General features: G+C 42.5%; 1 protein-coding gene across 2 annotated transcripts in view; it reads right to left on the bottom strand.

Annotated features, from left to right (window-relative positions):
- The window catches only part of PRKN (parkin RBR E3 ubiquitin protein ligase), an 896,318-nt gene that overhangs the window by 120,495 nt on the left and 752,776 nt on the right, over positions 1 to 23,047 (bottom strand). For both annotated transcript variants that reach the window (XM_048487681.1, XM_048487690.1), the window contains 2 exons: positions 13,878 to 13,939; positions 7,742 to 7,891 (listed from right to left, as the gene is read on the bottom strand). In XM_048487681.1, coding sequence (XP_048343638.1) covers positions 7,742 to 7,891; positions 13,878 to 13,939 — 212 coding nt within the window. The remainder of the gene's footprint in view (positions 1 to 7,741; positions 7,892 to 13,877; positions 13,940 to 23,047) is intronic.

Raw genomic sequence — 23,047 nt, 5'->3', positions numbered from 1 at the left:
CATGATGTCCTGGAACAATTCTGCTTTGAGCCAGCTCTTTAATCTCAACTATGTCCTCCACTGTTATCTTGACCATAATAATATATTTATAGCACATTTCTGAAAAAAGCAATCGGAATAAAATAAAGAGGGTCAGAGAATTCAAAACATAAAAGGCAAGTTTTTTATCATTATTTCTATTATGATCAGTCATAGGGATAAGGCTGATTTTGCTACATTTCATCAGTTGTCACATACCATCCAATCTTCATTTTTTATACATATGAATACATTTCCTTGTGAGTTAAAACTGCCTGGATTCACTGAAACAAATCTAACTATGCCTGATTCACAGAAACAGGCCTGTACCTTGTATATGATGCTAATTGCAATCCAAGATGTGATTTTGTTTTATGGTTTTTGATTTTTTTTTACACAGAAATGCCTGACAATGTTGTGAGCACCTTGTACTGCAAGAGGGATATACGGATATAAGGATTCTGAAAGGCCAAACTAGAAGTTCCAATTAGGGTCTCCTCCTCGGATTTGTCACAGTTCTGTGGAACTCTTTCAGCTCCACCTACCGCGCAAGGTGTCTGATATGGGGAGAGGAAGGGAATAGAGTTTGTAAGCTGCCTTGAGTCTCCTTACAGGAGAGAAAGACAAGGTATAAATCCAAACTTCTCCTCCTCCTCCTCCTCCTCCTCCTCCTCCTCCTCCTCCTTCAAGGCCAGTACCAAAGGCTGGTACAAAAGGCTGGCCTGGCAGGGTCTGTTCCAAGGCCTGCAGTTAGTCCATTTGCCTCTGCACGGAAGAGGAGGCCACAGGTGGTGTCTCAAGAGCTCAGGAGCAGTAATCCTCCATTTCATAAGGGGAAAATGTGGAAGGTGCTGATTTGTTCATGCCCCTTTTACCCCCATCAGAGCCAGCAAGTTTACAGAGGTATGCAAGTACTGCATCTTCTATGAGCGCATGTATGATGAGAGCACTGGAGTACATCTTTCCCATTTCAGCCCCTCCCCCCAAACTGGAACATATCCTGATCTTCTATAGTTTTTGTAAAGGGCTAAAAGCAGCCATGGTCAGCTTTGGATCAGATCACAGCACTCCTACCTAAATGTTCCCTGGTTTCACTCTTTCCTGGCCTCAATCCCCACACTGCATTTCTATTTGCCCTGATCAAGGAAGACACACATATTTTTCACACACCAAGAACAGCAGCTTGGGGAGGGGCTAATTGAAGCTGGGAAACAATCTGGGGATGATTTTGCAGCTTGGAAAATCTGATTGTACAGGTTCCCCCATGTTTAACTTTAAGAATCTCACTCAGTCTCTTACCAGAGCAAATTCAACCCATTGGAGAAAGTTAAACTGGTGCTGAAAATGTTCGTTGCAGTTTGGACAGCATATGTACACATTACCGTACCCATCGCAACTAGGTAAATCAAGTATTTTTCCTTGGAGCTCAGGCCTAATCTTTTCAGGAATATACTCTTTGAACAGAAAACATTATTCTGATATATAGGAAGTAATATGCTAGTCTGGTACAAAACAAGACAAAGATGCCTTATTTATTGAGCTTTCAAGAACCTTGATTACAGCCAGATTTTTCAAAAGTTGGGATAGTTGGCACAGCGTAATGGTTTACATATTTTGCTGCCGGTTTTTGTGTTAAACATGTCAACACTGAAACATCGCAGCTATGAAAGTGAGAGAGATTAGTCTAATGAATAGCAATGAAGGTGGAAGGACAGTGCATAATATTAATCCTTTGGAAAATCAAATTAATATTTTTATAAGTAAAGATAAAAAACTGAAAAAGATAAAGCAACTGCCTAGGTAGCTGGCAGAAACATTCTCAGGGATGCAGCATTTCTAACGGCAAAACGTCACCCTCCCTCCCCTGGCTTTCCAATCCTAGCCAAAAGAAGCCTTGTACAGAATGCACATTGTCTAATATTAGTCTCTCTAAAGATATATTCTTTGTATTGTTATATATTACTTTGGAAAACAAAAGGCAAAAATGTGCAGGCCATGTAAATATGCTTGCCAGAGGCTATTTCAGGGAACGGTTTTGGGGACTATTCCAGGGATATATCAGACAGGGTGCCTGCCTGTGATTGTGTTGATGAATTTCTTTTATCTACTAACAATGAAGCGAGACAATTATTGCTATTTTACAGATAATAGAACTGAGACAGGGAAGTAGTGAGAAGACAAAAAGCAGACAGGTGTGTCTATGGTACCCTGAGTAATTTTTACACTCTAAATTATCTCATACAAAAATAATGAGCTGGCACCCAAAAACCTGAGATCAGTGGAATGTTATCAGAGGATCAGCTGATCTTCTATGATTTCAGAGAAAGTGGATCAAAAGCAAAGCTTATCTAGCCATTGACCTGATTATATCTGCCAGAATTGTACCAAATATGCAGATATGCATTCCTTCAATTTCCTCTGTCCCTTATCTTCTACTATATCATGGAATTCTGTTTAATTTGAGTGATAGGATACCAAAAATGCAGGCATGCCTCATCAATACTTTTTATATTCCCTGTACGCTTCTGTCACATGTTTTCCCAATGAGCACTATATCTGGTCACTTCTCTTCATCTCCACATGCCTTCTTACTTTGGTACAGGCCCATGTCCATGGATTTGGGCTTTCAGCACTCCCTCCAGAAACCCAAAAGGGACCATGGAAGTAACACACTTGACTTTTAAAAGATCGTGGTTAGAACATACACATACATACGCAGCTTCAGGGAATCACATATGACTACAACGTTAATTCAACCAACCATATATGAGATATCATACTGAGCTTCAATATTCAGACTAAGTTTGCAATTTCCACCAATTCCCTGTTCCCACTGCAGATCCTCCCCATGTTCCCCACCGTCCCACCATGAGGAGTATTTTGTAGAGATCAACAAGCTGAAGAGCTGAAGAGCAGCAGTGGCATAGGGGCTAAGAGCAGGTGCACTCTGATCTGGAGGAACCGGGTTTGATTCTGATCTGGAGGAACCGGGTTTGATTCTGCCGCTTGAGTTGTGGAGGCTTATCTGGGGAATTCAGATTAGCCTGTGCACTCCCACACACGCCAGCTGGGTGACCTTGGGCTGGTCACAGCTTTCCGGAGTTCTCTCAGCCCCACCTACCTAACAGGGTGTTTGTTGTGAGGGGGGAAGGGCAAGGAGATTGTAAGCCCCTTTGAGTCTCCTACAGGAGAGGAAGGGGGGATATAAATCCAAACTCTTCTTCTTCTGAAGTTGGAACAAGGAGGCAGGAAAATTATAATTTGATTACTGAAAGTGTTTTCAGTAATCAAATTATAATTTGTATTTGATTATGTATTTGGAGGTGGAATTCTAAAAAAACAAACCAGAAGTGAAAGGCTAGAGGAATAGAATGCTACTATATACAGATATTCAGAAAAAGTATGTCAATGACCTTAGAGAACTGAGGCCTCCACAGGATTGCCAACTATGGGTTAGGAAGTTCTTGGAAATTTTGCGGGTGCAGTTTAGGAAAGGTGGGATTTGAAGAGGGGAGGGATCTCAGCAAGATATAATACTGCGCAGCCCACCCTTTTAAGCAGCCATTTACTCCAAGGATCTGGTCTCTGTACTCTCGAGAGCTGATGTAATGCTGGGAGATTTCCAGATCCCTCATGGAGGCTGGAAATTCTAGATTTCCACCTTCTGCCATAAATTGAGATCAGGCAGCTCAGAAACATCAGTTTCTTCATACCATATCATTAGTATTCATGGATTACAACTTACATGAATGCATAGCAAATTTACAGCCAGGACTGGAACGCAATGGTGAACGCTGCGCCAGTGCCCCACTGCCATGGCAGGAGTAGGCTGGGGCGGGGCTGGGCAGGGGGAAGAGCTGACATTAGTTGGCTTCCTCCTGGCCTTTGCTGGTGGTACGCTGGCAGGCCACAGTCTGCACTTAAAATAGCCTTTTGTCTAGTGCAGGGGTAGGGAACCTGCGGCTCTCCAGATGTTCAGGAACTACAATTCCCATCAGCCCCTACCAGCATGGCCAATTGGCCATGCTGATAGAGGCTGATGGGAATTGTAGTTCCTGAACATCTGGAGAGCCGCAGGTTCCCTACCCCTGGTCTAGTGTGTGGTGCTGCCCACCGGGGCTTCTCAATTGGAGGGAATCTTTTCAACCTCCCCAAGCAGCTGTAAAGCTCCTTGGGTGGGGCAGCTGGGTGTAGTGGAGCCACAGCCAGGCACACAGTTTATGGATGGGGCTGCCCATTTCCTTCAGAAGCTAGAATATAGTTCCCCACTGATTTCAAAAGACTACTGACTAGTATGCAGGGGCATACCTGCCAGAGGAACATGTGGGGTCACATGTCCCTGGGCGCCACCTATCCAATCATGTAGGGAGCGCAAAATCACCTCCACACTTTTCTGGCGGAGAGGCATCCCTGCCTGGCATGCCCCCCTCCACTGGCTGTTGTGGCCCTGTCTGGGGCAGGGATGGGCATACCTGTCCAAAGCTGCAAACCCCCTGACCCCCAACGAATGAGGCAGGGAGGCGACCGCCAATGGAACTGGAGCTGGGAGGGGCCAGCAGCAGCCAGACTTTCCCAGGACCACTGCTGCCCTCCTCCGCTGGACTGCCTACAGCTGTTTCATCCGCCGGCTGAAGGAGTAGCCTGGCCCCCGCCATCTCACATGGTCCAGATGGGGGTCTGCGCCACGGTGAGGTTAGTTGGAGTCTGGGAGGAGCGCCGGGAGGGGCTTATCAACACAAAATGAAGCCGGGGGCCCCCCAAAAAACTCATTTGTGTCAATAAGCCTCTGCTAGTATGGTCACAACAACTGTCAATTGATGTGTCTCGAAACAACAGTGTCTCAAAATATTGCAGAATAAATATATATCCTGGAATTTGGTGCAGATCTGGAAGAAATGCTTCAATAGATAACATGTTTCTGAAACAGTTTTGAAGATATGCTTATGCAACTAGTTTAACTTATGTAAAAATTATAAGGTCATTTTATGTTTTACATTTAATGTAGGAAACAGCCCTGAAAGAGTACTTCAAATCTTTGCTTTGCTATATGGCTATCATGGGCAGGACACCAACAAGATTTGCATGCAGTCCCAAAATGTTTATGATGCTGTTCCACATGCTCTGTCCCTCTGCAGGGAGCTCCTGCAGACGAAGACAGCAATTTATTGAACTGTGCACCACTTCTACTTAGAAACATGCGACTTCTGATTCAGTTCATTTGTGGAATGTCTTAATACATTATAATTTCCAGTAGCATAGGATAAAAAATGAAGGAACCAGGTCATTGCAGACCCATGGAGTGATATCACATCATGCCATGTACTAGGCAGACTTTGTTTACCATTGCTTCCCCAGTTGTCTACACTTTATCTCCAGCAAACTGGGTACTCATTTCACTGACTTCAGGAGAAGAGAAGTCTGAGTTAGCCTTCAGTTCATTACCTGAATGCAGGTTGAGAGCAGAGCTTTTGACTGCAGCACTGTAGCTTAGCACTCTGTACCATGGGGCTTTTGGCACAGGATAACAGAAGAAAAAATTATTTGTGACTTGATGATTTTTGTCCTTTGATATGCAACTATTGTCATTCTATCCTCCTTTTTTCTTGGGAGTTTTATATGTATAGGTGCAAGTGAATGCATACCCAATGCGCTCTCTCTCTCTCTCTCTCTCTCTTGCACGCACGCACGCACGCACGCACGCACAAGTAGTGCTTTCCAACTGTATAGCTCTGCTCTAGTTCTGGGGAAAGCTCTGCTTCGACCAAGGATGACAGATGCTAACAATGTCATAGAAAACAAACTAATACTGCTTTCTAGTCCAGCAAACAAATTGCCCTTTACTGTTATCAATTTAGGCAACCAGGAAGATTTCTTTTGTTACCAAAAAAAAGACAACAGCAGTACCATCATTCAATTCCACTTCCCCCCAAATGCCACATAATACATTTTATTGGGACCACTGAAATAACACTGAGCATTCTAATATGTGTGTGTGTGTGTTTACACATATGTGCACACAGAATTTGCTGTAACCTTATTATTGGCATGAAAAGACATATCAGACATACTGATAAACATTCGACAAATTCACACTAGGCTATAACTGTATAGAGAAAATGTTCTGCTTTGGCACATAAAGCCTCAGTAGAATCAGTCTGAAGAAATAATTGACATCTGTCGCTTGGCAACTTAGTATAAATATATTGGAATATCATGTATTTTCCATTATTCAAAATGGCCCCTCTTAATTTGCATACACATTAAAATTATTATCTTCTCTTCCTCACTGCAGCATAAAAAAAAGTTCAAATAAATATAAATGACACTTTTCCCGTAAATTTTCTCTCATGGAGCAAAAAGTACTGCTACAGGCAAAGGAGATAACACTCTCTCCCATACCCCTAGCACTATAGTCCTAGAATAATAAGTTTCCCTCCCTGTCTGCTGCTCAGAGAATCTTAACAAGACAACCTGATCACAGGTCTCCAGTATGATCTCATGTGGCTCTAAAACAGTGGTTCTCAACCTGGGGGTCAGGACCCCTTTGGGGGTCGAATGACCCTTTCACAGGGGTCACCTAAGCCTCTCTGCATCAGTGTTCTCCATCTGTAAAATGGATAAATATTAGGGTTGGGAGTCACCACAACATGAGGAACTTTATTAAATGGTTGTGGAATTAGGAAGGTTGAGAACCACTGCTCTAAAATGTCCCCGTTTCTATAGCTGATCACAAAAAGTCTGTGTAAAGAGAAAGAAAAATACTCACAGGATTTCCTGAAAGTGGTCTAATTGAAGGGGAGAGCACACACTAGAAAAAGCCTTTCTGGGATTTTGCTGCTTCAAAATGCAGATTCTCCTCGTACAAAAATATCCTTGGTCACCAAGCTATCATTTTTTTGGGAAAGTCCTGGACAGACAAGCTAAGTGTCCATGAGGACCATTTAATCACACACACATGCCTCCTACTACCCAGTAGGGAGAATATGTCACTATTTCTTAAGGCTGAGATCAGTTCCAATCCTTTGAAGAATTTTGAGAGAAGGACTACCAGGAACAGGGAGCAACCACAGAAAGGGGACTTCCATATGTCTGAATTTTTCTTATTTGATGCATTCAGCACATTGTTGACCAATGTTGATGCTATTGTAATAACATTTAAGAAAGGAGGAGGAGGCAGCAATTTCGATATGTAGAATCCATTCAATTTATGTTCTGGCCATGCTTATTTTAAACCATTTTTCATGCAGCACCGTCATTATACTTGCATTTATCTTCATTGACTGGTTCAAACCCCAGTGCCATTTTACTTACTGAATTCTCTCCCACCCTTTCCTTTTCCAAGCCTCTATAAAGAGAATGCAGCTAATAAAATAACAAATCCTTTTGGCTCTGAAATCTTTTCCATTTTGCTGACTGCTGGGAGTTTCAAAAAGAGTCAAAGCTCTTGGCTTGTCATTTGCACAGCCTCACTTTTCACTGTAACTACTGAGATCAGCAACTTTGCAAACCAATTAAAGCAAAGCATTCTGGGACAGATGTATTCTACATGACAGAGTGTTTGTTTTTAGGCTGTGGTCCTGAAACAGAATTCCTCATTGGTGCTACCAAGTGTCGTATGAAAAGCATTTCAGACTCACAAATGAAATAAGAAAATCCATAGATTATTTTCCTGGTTTTAAACTGACCCTGATGGAAATGTATTAGGAAAGTGCACATTTCTTACCCCACAGCCCATTTCATTGGATGGTTCACACACTATTTTTCTCACTTCTGGTTCTGACAGCAGGCCAGCTCCACACCCAGGGGTGGGACACAGCACACCACCCATCTGCAGAACATACTCTTCTGCACCATAGCGCTGGTAGCGGTTGTACTGCAAGGAAATAAAGTATGCAGTTTAACATTAACTTACCTCACATTTTAAAACCCCACCTTGCTACGCATAAGCAATAAGGAGCTCTAAAGCCTTCCCTCCCTGCTACCTTGTTTCTTACATTATACAAAAACCCACTACACCAGTTGGCATATTTAATGGCAGATTTTACCCATTTTAAAACATACTTTAGTTAATACGAGCACTCGACATCATGATCATAGTCACTGTAGCTCTGCACTGGGTCACTTTTTGCTCAGAGAGGAAAAAAGGGCCAGGTGAGTGGGGAGGGAGGGATTGATCATCATGTTATATTAAAAGTACTTGAAAATTTGTTACAGAGAAAGTATCAGCCACACTACAGCTAAGGGGCTGCCGGAATATCCATTACTAATCTCAATGGATAAAGGAAAATAGCCTCCAGTGTAGTACAAAGGGGTCTGCCATGCTTCTTCTTTTAATTTTCATGCACAAATAATACATTAACATCAATTCTGTCTTTGTAATTTATAAGCAATAGAACTGATTTACTGATTCAAATTTGTGGGCAAAGTCATATTTTGTCAAGAAATTTGGCATTTCTTCTGATTCTGTATAAATATCGTGCCAAATCATTATGCTATTATAGTGCCATCAAGAATGATTTTCACATTACAGAAGTCAAATAAATGGATGGGACTCAGGGAAAAAGAAGATCCTTCTAATGCATTCACACATTTTACTATCCAGTCACCAACCTGTCTCCTTTCTTTGGAGCGGAAGAATGTTTTTCAAGTTGTTTTCTGAATTTTGTTCTCCTTCATTTTTTAGTCTGAACAAGATATATCCCAGTCTGTACAAGCCTATTATTGTAATAAAAGGCTGTATCATTGTGAAATATGATGAATTCAAGCTTTCAAATATGCTGCATTCAAGCATTCATTGGCTTAACAGCACATTAATTATTTTAAAGTTGAATATATAGGGCTATATATCACTAAACTAAATACTCAGAATAGCTCTGGGGGTGCTTTGCAGCAAATGATTTGAGAGGGCAACAATGATATGGATACAATGATACTGTATGATACCATAGCTGTTCACACCCACTTTGATTACTTCTTTTACTCTTTTAACTGGATCTTTATTTCACAAGAATTCTAAATAGTAAAGTAGCTGACTAGATGGTTGAGCTTCCTAGCCTCCTTTATCACCTGAGACTGTAATAGAGTTGACAACCCTCCGCCCCGCTTATGTTTCCTCCGTGGGCCTATGAGAGATGTCAGTTCTGGGAGAACCTTGCAAGAAATATTACATCTGTCTAGGAATCACCAGAAACTCTATGGTAAAATTCTGTGAAACCCTAGAGTTTCTGGCAATTCTTAGAAATGACTGATGTCTCTTCAGGGTTTTCCCTGCAGAGATGCTAGTCATCTCTGGGAATCCCCCCCCCCCAAATATGGTTTTACCAGAGCACTTCCAGGAATTCTTGAGAGGTGTGATATAACTATGTATGTGTGTTTGGGGAGGGGGCATTGTAGAAGTGATGTCACTCCATCACCAATATGTCCCCCATGTCCCAATCCCCCAAGTTTCCTGCCTGTTGTTAGGCTGGTTGTAGCAAAATCAAATAACCACAAAACCACGCTACATATGCTTGCCACAAATATCTGTATATCTAATAACCTTATCTGCAGATACCTAAGTCAGCAGCTAAGGAACACATCAATGCTATACAGTTTTTTCTGCAAACTTGGGGTATTCCCCAAATTTGCAGAAAAATCTGAAAAGTTTAAAAATATGTTGGGAGTTTAAATTCCCACATTTAAACAATAGCATCTGCACATGCACAGACAATTCTCTTACCTTTTGAATTGGTAGCTGCTTCAGGAATTGTCTCTGGGCCAGGTTACCATGTTAAAGGATACCAGGAGCCACTCTAGGTCTTGTGACAATAGTGACAGTAGCTCTGAGCCCAGATCAACTCCTGGCATCCTCCACCAAAGCATCTGATACCAGAGTGGAGCTCACTGCCCAATCCACAGGAGAGGGGGTCAAACCAACATCAGGGAGCGATGGATGTCTGTGCAGCCTTTTGCCCCCTCCATCAGTGTAAAGGGCACCCCAGCTAGCAGAGAAGGCAAAGATGACTGTGTCTGGATGTCTTACTGCACCACAACAGCAATACCCAGAACTGAGTGCCGCTGCCAAACTACGTTGGTGTCCAAGTAGATGCTGGTACAGGAGGGGCAGGTTGGGACATTCCTGGAAGTGGGTCTGACTTTAGTCAGTTTCCCTCCAGGCATTGGAGCTGGGAACACCGTGATGTGGGCCTTGGAGTTATGCCGCTCAACTCTGTTTTGGGTTATGGAGGGTTTTTCACAGGGTTTTTTTGCCTCTTTGCACCACCTGAAAGCCCTCTGGAGGCAGTATGAAAGCAATGTCGTCCCCAGTTGCTGGAGCCCTGTGGATTGGGCTGTTAAGGTTGGTGGTGGGCTCTAGAGCCACAATGGGAGGGAGAGACTGGATTCTCCCATGAGTCTCACTGGCCTGCAACTTGTATGTGTATATACCTTCTAAGTGAGAAGTGTTAGAAGTGAAAATGTCCATCCTGCAAAGGAACTGAGAAGATTCAGAAGAGGATGGACAAGTGGTCAGCTGAATAGGGCTGTAAGATTAGAGATGAGTAAGTGGTCAGCTAGACAGGGCTGCAAGGTTAGAGACCCTTTCCTGTCTTTAGATGGATAAACTCAGCTACAATTTTCTCCTTCTCAAAAGTGTCTTTCCTCTCCTTCCCTAGCTAGCAAGGTAGCAGGAGACTATCTTTGTCTCTCAGCTTTCCTATCTGAAATGTAGCTCTCTAATAAACATTTAATTTTCATCTTTAATCAGAGAGTCTGCTGCTTCTCTGCGCACCTGGCAATCTGCCAACAAGGAGAGTGCTGCATACATCTGATGAAATTGTCTCTGGCCATGGAAGTTTTAAACCAGTATTTGAGATGCGGCAGAGCTCTATGTTGTATTAATGTAATGGAAATGTCTCATATTCACAGTGACCCATTGACTGCATGACATCACACATGCACATGTCTTACTAGAATTTTGGGAGCAGCAATCATTGTTTTGTCTGAAGAATGGAGTATATGCTCTATAGGCATTATGTGGGCTAAATATCCAACAGTGAAAATTTTTGGAGAAAAAACCTACACCAGAGAAAGTGAGCAGCAATTTTTTGTAAGAGAAGCCCCAAGATATTTAGTCCTGGAATTAACAAGCAAATGAATTATGGGACACATGTTCTGTAAATCTTCTTTATTCTGCCTATAATCTAGTGAGTTTATTACTCAATAAACCCTTTATTAGAAGTTTGAACCAAAAGAACTGGCTGCTTAATTTAAATCAAATATATAACATTTTGTCCTCTATCTCTGATTTTTGGCCTTTTTTACCTATTTAGGTTCCTCCCACCAAAATGTTGTAGAGACAGCTGTAGCCATAATTGGGACAATTAATTTGTCACAGTTTAGACTCTGCCTTCCTCCACCATGTCTCTTGACCAGCCTCTCAAGGGTCCATCTCTCCCCTACTCACCCATCATACCATACAGCCCCCCTGAACTTTTCTGTTTCTTCAGATGACCCTTTCTGATAGCCCACCAATGCACTACTCCTTACCTTCTACCTGCCTTCTTAGCCCACTGTCTATTCTACACACTTTCTCTAGTCACTTTGCCTCTGGGTTCTTTGTCCCTTTACTCCATTAGATCCCGGGATATCTTCCCAGTCCTCGGCATGTTCCCATGGGAGGTTTCAATTCCAGTCAAATTACCAGTTTTAATCTTCAGTCACAGAAGCTGATTACAAACTTAATTCCTGGAGCTACAAACATTCCATGGCAACAAACATCCATTCACTCAAATAGTGTCAAACTTGCCCCATCCTGGAAGCTAAATTTCAGCTTCACAGTTTAAACTGGTAAGCTTCTGGCCACTCCTCTAAGCCATCATCGAGAACATTGGTTTAAAAAATCTGCTGATCCTATTGGTATAAATATTCTACTACAAGCTTCTATGGCACATATTCAGTCTTCATATTCTACATTTTCAGAGTTTTCCCAAATTGACTGATGCATAGAAGAGCAAGAAGCAGTCTTTTTCATTAAGAAAAAAAAAATCAAAATTATTGAACAGTTTAGGGCTACATAGTATATTAGTAAATTTAAGTTTGCCAGAATGTACACTCAACAGGGAGCTCTAGTTCTGGCTATCCAGTGAGTTCACATGTGCAATAGTTATGTTTCCAAATTAATCTTTCTCTTAACATTACATTGTCAGGTTACATTTTTTAATGTTTTAAAAACTTCTAGGCATATCCCTCCATGAATGCGCCGTCTATGTTGGGGAAAAAGCAGCTCTCCTAAATTTTTCAGAAACAGAGCTTATGAAATAGCAGGCCAGTGATTCTAACATCCTTCTCTCAGGATTATTCCTGAGCAAATAATCAGAATTAGTTACTCCCAAGAAAGATAAATATTAAAACATCTAGCAGAGATTCCCATTTTTCAAGACATCCACAGAAGCAATCATCTTGAAGAGCCAAAAGTTGTTAGGACAAACTGTTTTTCCATAAAAATTTAATTTATATGTTTACTAAGAATATTTAAATTGCTACTGCACAAAATATCAAATATATGGTCTGTCTTTTATTGCTCACAAAAAAAGAGACCCACCCTTATAAATATATTCTTTGAAATCAGGTCAAAGAAAGAGAATTAAAAATAACATTGCTGATAGCTAAATGCTGCTGATGAATCATGCAAAAGAAAGCATATGTTAAAAGAGGGGGGAGTATTTAGGGACTTGTCATCCAAAAACATTCCACAGATTTCTTTCTTTTAAACTTCTGGAATGAACTTGTACCACATTGGAGTATGGCCTCATTCTTTGTCTCTATCTCATACTGCACTGACCTCAATTATATTATCATGTGCCAAGTCAGAGCAATGATTCTTCTGGCCAAGTGGTATAGAATCTAATTGGTAGCAGCTCTCCAGAACGTTTGGCCTGGGATCCCTGGAGATTCTTGGCATTTAACCTTTCACAAGTAACGCTTATGTTCTTCCACGAAGCTCTAACCCCTCAAATCATGATTATAAGTGGTAATTTTAATGATGAATTTAGCAGACAATATTGCATATGTAGTATTGGACTATGGGCAAGTTCATACTCAGGCATTAAGTCCAATCATTCTCTCAGCCTAATCCATTGCACGAGGTTGTGAAGACAATAAAATGGGGCAGGGACAGTGTACTCCACCCTGAACTCCTGGGGAAAAGATATGGTAAACATATAATAACCTTAATTCTACATTCATGTCCCAAGTTCCCTACAATCTCTGATGCAACGCAGATTCCCAACTGTGCTTTCTTGAAAATTTGCCTCTATCCTGCAGAACCCTTGAAATGTTTTTGATGGCACCAAATCAGTCTGCAGTAGCTCTGCTGTTAAAAGGGGGAAAAGAGGGGCTGAATGATTATGTGTAAAAGGATGTATCATTGAACTGATACCTCATATGATATGCTTGGAAAACTCCTGTCCATTAACAAGTGGGATCACAGCATCTGAGGACTGTGCTCCAGAAGTTGTTAAAAGGGTGGAAAATAGGAAACTCACACCAAGCAATAGATATCCTTTACTTTAGGCAGATTTCATCTTCCAGCTCATCTGTCTGCCATTTTACACTGCCTGTTTACTATGGGAGTCCTGAGTTGAAAAGCTGTGGCAGATAGCAGATGTACCAATTAATAATCTGTCAAGGCTGATGGATAGAATAAAAGAAGGCTCATACTCTCATATACAGAGATTGTGAGAGTATGTGTCTCCCACCCCAGTTTCAGGGCACTGAGAGGGTCATGAGACACACACTGCTTCCCTAGAGAGAGAAGAAGCTGTCTCATTAGCGTCTATCTTTCATGACACCATGACGCTGCCTTTCAGATGTTAACTCACCTGCTCCTCACCCAGAATTCTGAAGTGATGCAGCTCTTTAATCAAGGAGTCTGAGCAGCCAGCTACAGTAGAGAAACATACAGAAATATAGCTTAGAAATGATTTTCATTGCCTTTTGAAGTACAACACACAGCATTGCAGCAACAAGAGATGGATATACAGCTTAAGAAGCATTGTAAAATGTTATCAAAACAGTAGTAGATATACTGTATTAGTCAACAACCTTCCTATACAATATTTCAGAATCTACTCCTAACAATAGGATGAAAGACTGTATTTTAATTTTTTATGTCTTAACCTTTCCTCCACAGGATGAAGAGACATTGGTTTCGTGTCAAGGTCAGAGCATTGGACTAGGACATGGAAGATCCAGGTTCAAATCTGCGCACAACAATGAAGCTTCCAAGATGACCTTGTGTAAGTCACATTCTCTCAGGTTGCGCTCTGCATCGCTTCCCATCACGCAGGAGTTCCGCCGGCGTATGGAATGCCTGTTTCGCGACGCAGCGCAGCGTAGCAGGCAACGGAGTGTCGGCAGATGGCAGGGCGGCTCCAAGACGGGACGCTTAAAGCCGCTTCATTTTGTTGTATTGCCGCTTCGCGGGCGTTGTGCCCGCCATTATTCTCCCACTTCTGGAGGTCGGAGGACAGTGTGGGCGATGCTTAATTTCCACAGCGACGCAGGAAGACACAGTAAGTGGGGCGGGAGGGAGAAAGCCGTTTTCCCGTGGCTGGTTCGCATCAGCCCACAGGAAGACGACATCTTCCTCAACAACAACCCTTTAAAGGGTTAAAGACATGGGTGCTTCTGACGCCCTGGGGGGGAGGAAGAGATCGGTCGCCGCTAAGCGCGCTGCAGCAGCGCTTTCGTTGCAGCGCCTGGGCTTTTGCTCTGGTGTCGCCGTAGAAGGCCGTGCAGATACGGCCTCAGTTTATCCTATCTCACAAGGTTGTTGTGAAGGTAAAATGGAGGAAGGAAGAATCATGTACATCATCCTAAGCTCCTTGGAGAAATGGCAGGATAACAATGTGACAGTGTGACAGATAAGTAATAAGGAATAAAGAAATTAAAGATGAAGAGCTTTTTGTAAGATGTCACCTTCTTCTAAAACCAAAGGAAGTATCAACAGCTAATGAATGAGAAGGACTCAGGTATAAGCATTTCAGGGACTTTGAGAGCTCTCTAGCATGTCCCATGATTCTGTGTAATTATGAACCGACAAAAACACTTTCGCCAAACTCTTAGTGGAGACAGCCTTTTTGGCAACTATCTGTTAGCATGGCCTTCATCCCCTGCCTTATGAAATATTGGATTTTCATATTATTTCTTACACAGTGTGCTATAAGATGCCAGTTTGCATGTTTGTATGGGTGGATAGCAGAATATCCAAGCTGAAAGCAAGCCTAAGGCAAAACGGTTATCAAACATCTCACATAGTCCTAATAATTACAGCAACTTTCATATTATCTAGGCAATATTTATCTCTCTTTCTAGCTCTGTCTTTTCAAAAGGGAGATGAAAAAAGAAAGTTACACATATATACTTGAAGAAAAAGAAAGCCAAGTGAGCCCAATAAGATGAATTGTTCCAAGAATTTTATTGGCTACAATAACCATGAAAAAAATTACTCATCATAACAAGGGGTAAGCTGAAATAATTCCTATAATTTTGTTTTGAGATACAGATAGTTAGCTCTATTTTTAGTCATTTTTTCTGTCTGATAAATTTTAAGGGACTGTGTAATCTCCAGGAGTGTAATAAATGGACATTCCCAGAGAAGCTTCAAGTCCTTGACTTAGCAGCCCTAAAGGAATATGCCTGGAGAAGTTCTACAGGGTTGGCTGAAAAGTTATACAGTTTGATGAGATCCCTAATATGCCAAACAAAACAGTGATAAAAGGAGAAAGGTGAGTCTTCCTGATAAAAGGATTCCAAAGTTTTGGTGTCACAACCAAAGTAGCCTTTCCTTGGGTTGCAACCCATTTAGCCTCAGATAGCAGGGGCATCCAGAGCAGGACCTCCAAAGATGACAATAGTGGACAGGTAGGTCCCTATTAGGCTTGGTCAGTACCCTAGAAATTTGGTAAAATTTGGATTTATTCGGGCCTAAAATTATCTGTATGCCCAAATAAGACAAATAACATATTTGGATATAAAATTCGGATCCATCTGATTTTTTGTATTTTTGATTTTTTTGTGTTTTGGCTTACAGGGGACATATTTGTAAAGCTAGCGGCACCAAACTTTCCACGAATCATCTGGAGACTGTCCTGATAATACCACCAGAGTTTGGTGAAGTTTGGTTTGGGGGGACCAAAGCTATGGACACCCAAAGTGGATGCCCCATCCCCCCATTGTTTCCAATGGAAGCTAACAGGAAATGGGGGCTACCCCTTGGAGGTACATAACTTTGCCCCCCCGAACCAAAATTCACCAAACTTGGGTAGTGTCATCAGAACAGTCTCTGGGTGATACCCTAAAATTTTGGTGTCACTAGCTTTATAAATGCATCCCTGACAGGCACCCTAGAAAATTGCCCAAGATTCTCTGCTCTGCAGTGCCTTGGCTCCATTATAGCCAATGGGGAATTTCTGAGTGTGTAAGCAGGCTGCACATTTTTGAAGGTAGAGGCACCAGACTTTCATGGTGGCTCCAGGAGGCCTTCCTGGTAATAGCATCCAGGCTTGGTGAACTTTGCTTCTGGGGGTTCAATTTTATGAGCCTGCTAAAGGCTTATTTTGTTTCGCCACTCCTGCACATGAAGCCTACTGGCTGAAAAAACTGCGGAGCAGTGCCACTCAGCCCCCATCCTAAAAGACAGTGCAGAAGAATTAACAGGCATGCACTCTGCTTGCCCATCCTTCTGCACAGGTCATCCACCAAGGTGACCAAAGCCATTTCAATACAGTTCATATTCTCTGTTGCTACCTCATGAGCTTATGAGCAGACCTGTGACAGAATGTAAGGCCGTTTCCGCATGGGCAGAAAATGACGGCCTGGAGATGGTAAAAACGCCGTCTCCAGGCCGCCATTCGCACGGGGCGTGCAGCTGCAGCGCCGCCGCGCCGCCCTCGCGCCGCCCGGCTGGCCCGCAGCCGGCGTATTCCCAGAACGCTGGGAAGCGTTCTTTTTGGGAATACGCCACCGTGAAGCCGCTGCCGTTCGCTTCACGCCGCCTCCCGCACCCGGCACTTACCTTGTCCCTGGGCCTCCGGCACGTCACCGAGGCCTGGGAACATGCCCCACTGGCCTGCGCCGCTCGAGCAGGCGTGCAGGGCCAGGGGGCGTGTCCCCAGGCCTCGGTGACGTGCCGGAGGCCCAGGGACACGCCGGGGCGGCGGGGCGGCAGGGCTCCGCGGCGCCGATGTCCCGCCTCCTCCCAGGACCGTCCGTGCGGACGGTCCCAGCCATTCTGCGCCGACCCAGCCGTTTCCGCCGCCGTGCGGAAACGGCCTAAGGGTCTGTTACTCCAGTCAGCAAAGAAGATTCAGGAAAGTTTCAAGAGCTTTATTGGAACTCTGTCAGCCCGAAGTTCAGAAAGCTAAAGCTACCGCTTTGCTCTCTGAACCCCAGTTTATACCTGTGAGTTGCATCATTGCTCAACTCATGATTCCCCCCCTCCCCTGTATCCCCAAAACAGCACATAAGAAAGGATGGTGAGAACAGAGACATTGCTATGAGACAGTCGGCTCCCCCTCATGAAAAATGGCAGATAAGGGGGAATGTTTAAGTACTATTCACTACTTACATGCAGAAGAATGGAAACCTTCTCAGCCTTGGGCAGAGATAAGGGCCGGGACAGCTGTGGCCTTGGATTGGGTGTGCTAGCTGCCAGGCTAAGTATGACACAGGCCTGACCAGAAGCATCAGTGTTCATTTGAACTTTGAAAGGTAACTTGTAATTTTCACAAAACTCAGATGATAATTTAATTGACCAAGACATGGTTCTCAGGACTCATTCAAATATTAGTAACTTTACATGCTATCAAACAACTATACACTGAACCAGAATATTTTGAGGATTTCAAGTGGTATTTGCCCACCAAACAAACAGGGTTCCATAGTAATTTCCTGATAAAAAATGGGCATTCCAAAGATCTAATTCCAACATGGATCTTGCTAGTCTTCATAATCTAAAGCACTATCTTCAACTTTGTATACAATATAAGCAGCAATCTCTAGCGGAACTTAAGTGGAACCAACTTCTACATGTGTCTTCAACACATAATTCCAAACAGTTTTGGTACCTCAATAATGGACTGAGTAATTCGGGCTGACATCAACCTCGTCAATGTCTCCACTTAATTGGCATAGATATTTTTCTAACCTTTTTTATGCTGACAAGTTGGAAACGTGATGCCCAGTGGCTGATTCTCTCGAATTGACTGACTGGCCCCCTGTCTCAGTACAGGAAATTGCAGATTTGATTAGTGGTCTAAATGGAAAAGCAGTTGGACCAGATTTAATTATCCCGGAGATTTTGAAATCAGATCTGGAGTGGTGACAGTGTTTACCGTAATTAGTAACACAGGTGTTATCCCAAACAGCTGGCGATTAGCCATAATAGTACCAATTTACAAAAAAGGAGACCCTACTGATCCTTCCAATTACCGGCCAATTAGTCTACTTTCGGTAATTGGAAAGCTCTATGCAAAGTTATTATTAACTAGATTGCAAACTTGGCTGGATCAAACTAAAATTATTGGACCTGAGCAATTTCGTAGGAATAAATCAACCTTGGATCTCTGCTTAGTACTCTCTCATCTGGCAAACAAGTATACTATGTCAAAGGCTTCTAAATTATTTGCTGCTTTTATTGACTTAAAAGGAGCCTTTGATTCTGTATCAAGAAATCTCCTGTGGGACAAGATGGGGTCACTGAATGTCAACCCCAGACTTCTATTCCTGATCAAACAGTTGTATGCCAACACTATTTGCCAAGTTAGATGCTCCGGTGAAGGTCAGTTAACTGTGGCCGCTTCCACACGGAGGCGGAAGCAGCCGGGTAGGCGTATTTGACGCCGACCTGACGCCGCTGGGACCGTCCGCATGGACGGTCCTAGAAAGAACTGAGAAGACTGCGCCACTGGGCGCCGTCGCCCAGTGGCCTTACCTGGTCTCCGGCCCTCCGGCGTGTTGCCGGGGCCTGGGGACATGCCTCCCCTGCCCTGCGCGCCTGCTGCATCGCAGGGCAGGGGGCGTGTCCCCAGACCTCAGCGACGTGCCGGAGGGCCGGGGACCAGGTAAGTGAAGGGAGGGAGTGGGGGGGAGCGCCTGGAAGCCACTGCCGTTTGCATGGCAGCGGCTCCCAGCCGGCATTTCCAGGAAAGTGCGCTTCCAAGCGCATGCTGGAAACACCGGCTTGCCGCCGGTTGGGTGGCATGAGGGTGGCGCAGCTGCGCAGCAGCTGCGCCCCCTGTGCGAATGGCTCCCTGGGGACGGCATTTTTGCCATCCCCAGGGCGCCATACAATGCCCGTGCGGAAAGGGCCTAACAGAATTAGTACTCTCCGTGGGGTTAAACAAGGTTGTATACTGGCTCTTACTTTATTTAATTTATTCCTCAATGATTTACCTCATGCTTTGGCATCAGTGAATGGTCATAGTCCTAAGTTACATCTTACCGTTGTTCTTTTACTGTTGTATGCAGACGATGCAGTGTTATTGTCCTTGTCTAGTACTGGCTTTAAACACCTAATGTACAGTTTTGCTAATTATTGCGAAGAGAACAGACTGGAAATTAGTTATGTTAAAACTAAAGTTCTCATTTTTGACAAGAGTTGGAAGCCCACGTCTTGACAAATTAAGGGCCACAAAATCGAACAGGTCAAATATTTCCAGTATCTTGGCATTTGCTAAAGGTATAATTTGGCATGGTCCTCACAGCAATAAGCAGTAACTATCTCTGCACATACTAATGTTACGGCAATATATCCCTTTTTTAATAGTAAGGGCAACCAATACATTCCTGCTGCCCTGAAGGTTTTTGAGGCTAGGATTGGCTCCTTGTTACTGTACAGTTCTCCCATTTGGATTTCGGCAATAAATAAATCATTTAATGTATTACATTCAAAGTTCCTTCGGAAACTAATGGGGCTCCCCAGACGTGTCCCTTATGCTGTGTTGTGCATAGAGACGGGCCAAACAACCCTAAAGACCTTGGCATGGATAAGGGCCATAAAATGTTGACTAGTGGGATCCAATAGTTATATTCCCTCTCTGTTATCAGATCACTTTATTTCAGAATAGTATACTTTGATCCTTAGAAAGGTTGAAGCAATTGGTTTCCCCTTGGAATCACTCCTTATGCTTACAAACATGGAAGCCTTCAGACTATTTAGGAACAGGCTCTTTGATCTTGATTTTCATAACTTGACTCTTGCAGCCAAGACAACCTGTTCCCCCACTACATTATTAATTAAATGCAAGAATGGAATTATGGCAGTATATCTTCATCTGCTGATTAATCCCACACAGAGGAGAGCCTTGGCTACTGCAAGATGTAATGTGTTGCCATCAGCTCTTTTGGATGGGAGATTTAAGAATATGGAACATTCTAAAAGGGTTTGTTCTTGTGATTTGGTTACTGTTGAAACACTTGACCGCTCTCTGTTTGTATGCCCTAAATATGATAAGATACACACAAAATTCCATTTTCTTTCAATGTTCCCAGTGGCAAGAGTGTTATAAGATACCCTACCTCCTGAACAGTTCTGATGTGCTCTTTTGTGAAACTGTTGTAAATTTTATTCTGGAAATCAGTAATTTTAATTGTGTTTTTTAATCCTTTTTGCCTTGAAATTTTGTTCTGTTTTGTATGCCAATAAAGACTGCCTTGAACCTTGAACCTTGAAATGGGCATGTAAATTTGAGCAGAAGCACATGGTGAGATACTTCTCTAGCAGTTATCACTTCTGTACCACCATTCTACAGTGGTGTGGATAACAGGATGACACTGGATGACACTTGAACAAATAAGGCATGTGTTCAGAGGAAGCCAGCTGGTATAGGCCTTATGAACATTACAAGTGTTCATTAATTATATACCAGTTTAACTGCCATGATTTCCTCCAACAAATCATGGGAACTGTAGTTATGATGAATGATCTAAAAATTGATCAAAGATTCTGAGACCCATTCATTAAGTTAGTTCCCTGTACATCCTGTAATGAGAGAAACCATTTTAATGAAACAAATGGCCATAAAGTGGAACTAAATAACTCTTCAGCTTTGTAATCTATTATTCCATCCAAACAAAGCCAATATTTTATCTTTTAAGAAGAAAATATACATTTTTCAGCATGGTTGCCATCACTATGATCTAGCTGTAAAAAATTGTGCATACTCATGTAAATTTATTTCCTGATAAACAATGGCAGAAAACATAAACACAGAAATAAATACTTTGTAGAATTTTTTCTTTACTAGGAACAAGTCCCTGGAAACTACAGGGATCTCAACCTGAAAGTTCAACATGCTTAAACTTCCCTCCCTCCCCACAAGATTGATAGTTTCTAATTTGAAGTATTCTAACTTTGGGGTTTACATAAAAACAGGCCATGTTTTGAGTGCTGCGATAAATAACTTGTAACTGAAAGGAAATGATGATGTTCAATGGAAATAAAAGCAGAAATACTGCATTGACATCACAATGCAATAATAAATACTGATTCATTTATCCAGTTTCTACCAGATCTTTAAACTGCTGAAACTAATTAGAATAGTGATGCAAGTGTAAGACTTTTATCCTTCTTGTGTCTGATCCAGTGCTGAAGAATTGTGTCCCTATGACACTGTAATCATTCTTGAGGTGTCAGAAAGTACTGCCAAAGGATTTGGTGACTTCATTGTACCAGAGTTAATTAAAATGTTTTCAGATTTGCAATGACCTTTTTTCTTTCACATAACTTGTCCTCATTTTAAAAAACAACACATTGGGTCAAAGTGTTAGATGAGGTTGTACACAGAAAATGTAGTGTTACAGACCAACAAAAAGCAAATAGAAGGAAGTTTATCCAGTAGAGAGGCAATGAGAAAGTAAAAAAAACAGGGAGTTCTCTTGGGATAAGCTTGTCTTTATCAGGAGACTGGTAAAGGCATTAGTATTGACATATAAGTAATCTGTGATCAAATCAGCCCAATTTTTGAAAGTTATAAAGCAGCTCCCATGCCCATCTCTAGTTCAGTTATTTTGTCCTTCATCCAAGAAGTTCATTCATGGTCTTCCTCTCAGCAATTTATTCTCATAAAAACTATATGTGAGATAAATTAGGTCAAATAATTATTACTGCTTCAAGGTCACCCAATGAGGTTGATGGTTGAATGAGAATTTGAATGTGCTACACCACAGTAATCAATCAAATGGTCCTTGTTTGAACTCAGACTGTAGTATTGGAAGAGAGGGGTTTAAGCCCCATTTTTCTGTTACCGGTAACCTGTTTTCCCAGCAACCATCCATCTGAACTATTTGCCCAGTACAGAGCAAAGTCAAATATAATACAAGCATCTATCAATTTTCCCTACTGTAGTGTTACAGTGTGCAGTTAGGGTTGGAGATGTGGATGAAACAAATACCAGATTCAGCCCGAATCTGGGTGAATTCGGGAATATTCAGACAAAAATTGTCCGAATATGTCCTGCCCAAATCTGAACGAAATCAAATGCAAGGTATTTGGGCTTTTGGGGGGTATTTTTTTGGCGTTTTTATGTTTGGCCTGCAGGGGGCGCATTTTTAAAGCTAGTAGCACCAAAATTTCAGAATATCACCTGGAGACTGTCCTGATGATACCACTCTAATTTGGTGAAGTTTGGTTCAGGGGGGCCAAAGCTATGGACTCCCATCGCCCATTGTTTCGAATGAGAACTAACAGGACATGGGGTCCCTTTGAGGGTCCATAACTTTGGCCTCCCTCAACCAAAATTCACCAAACTTGGGTAGAATAACCAGAACAGTCTCTGGATGATACCCTGAAATTTTGGTGTCACTAGCTTTACAAATGCACCCTTGACAGCCACCCCCCCCAAACAATTTGCCCAAGATTCTTTGTTCTGCAGTGTCTTGGCTCAATTGTAGCCAATGGGGAATTTCTGAGTGTGTAAGCAGGCTGCACATTTTTGAAGATAGAGGCACCAGACTTTCAAGGTGGCTCCAGGAGGCCCTCCTGATAATA

The sequence above is a fragment of the Sphaerodactylus townsendi genome, linkage group LG01, assembly GCF_021028975.2.
Source record: "Sphaerodactylus townsendi isolate TG3544 linkage group LG01, MPM_Stown_v2.3, whole genome shotgun sequence".
In the NCBI taxonomy this organism is placed as follows: Eukaryota; Metazoa; Chordata; class Lepidosauria; order Squamata; family Sphaerodactylidae; genus Sphaerodactylus; species Sphaerodactylus townsendi.
This window is presented reverse-complemented; position numbering and strand designations above follow the sequence as displayed.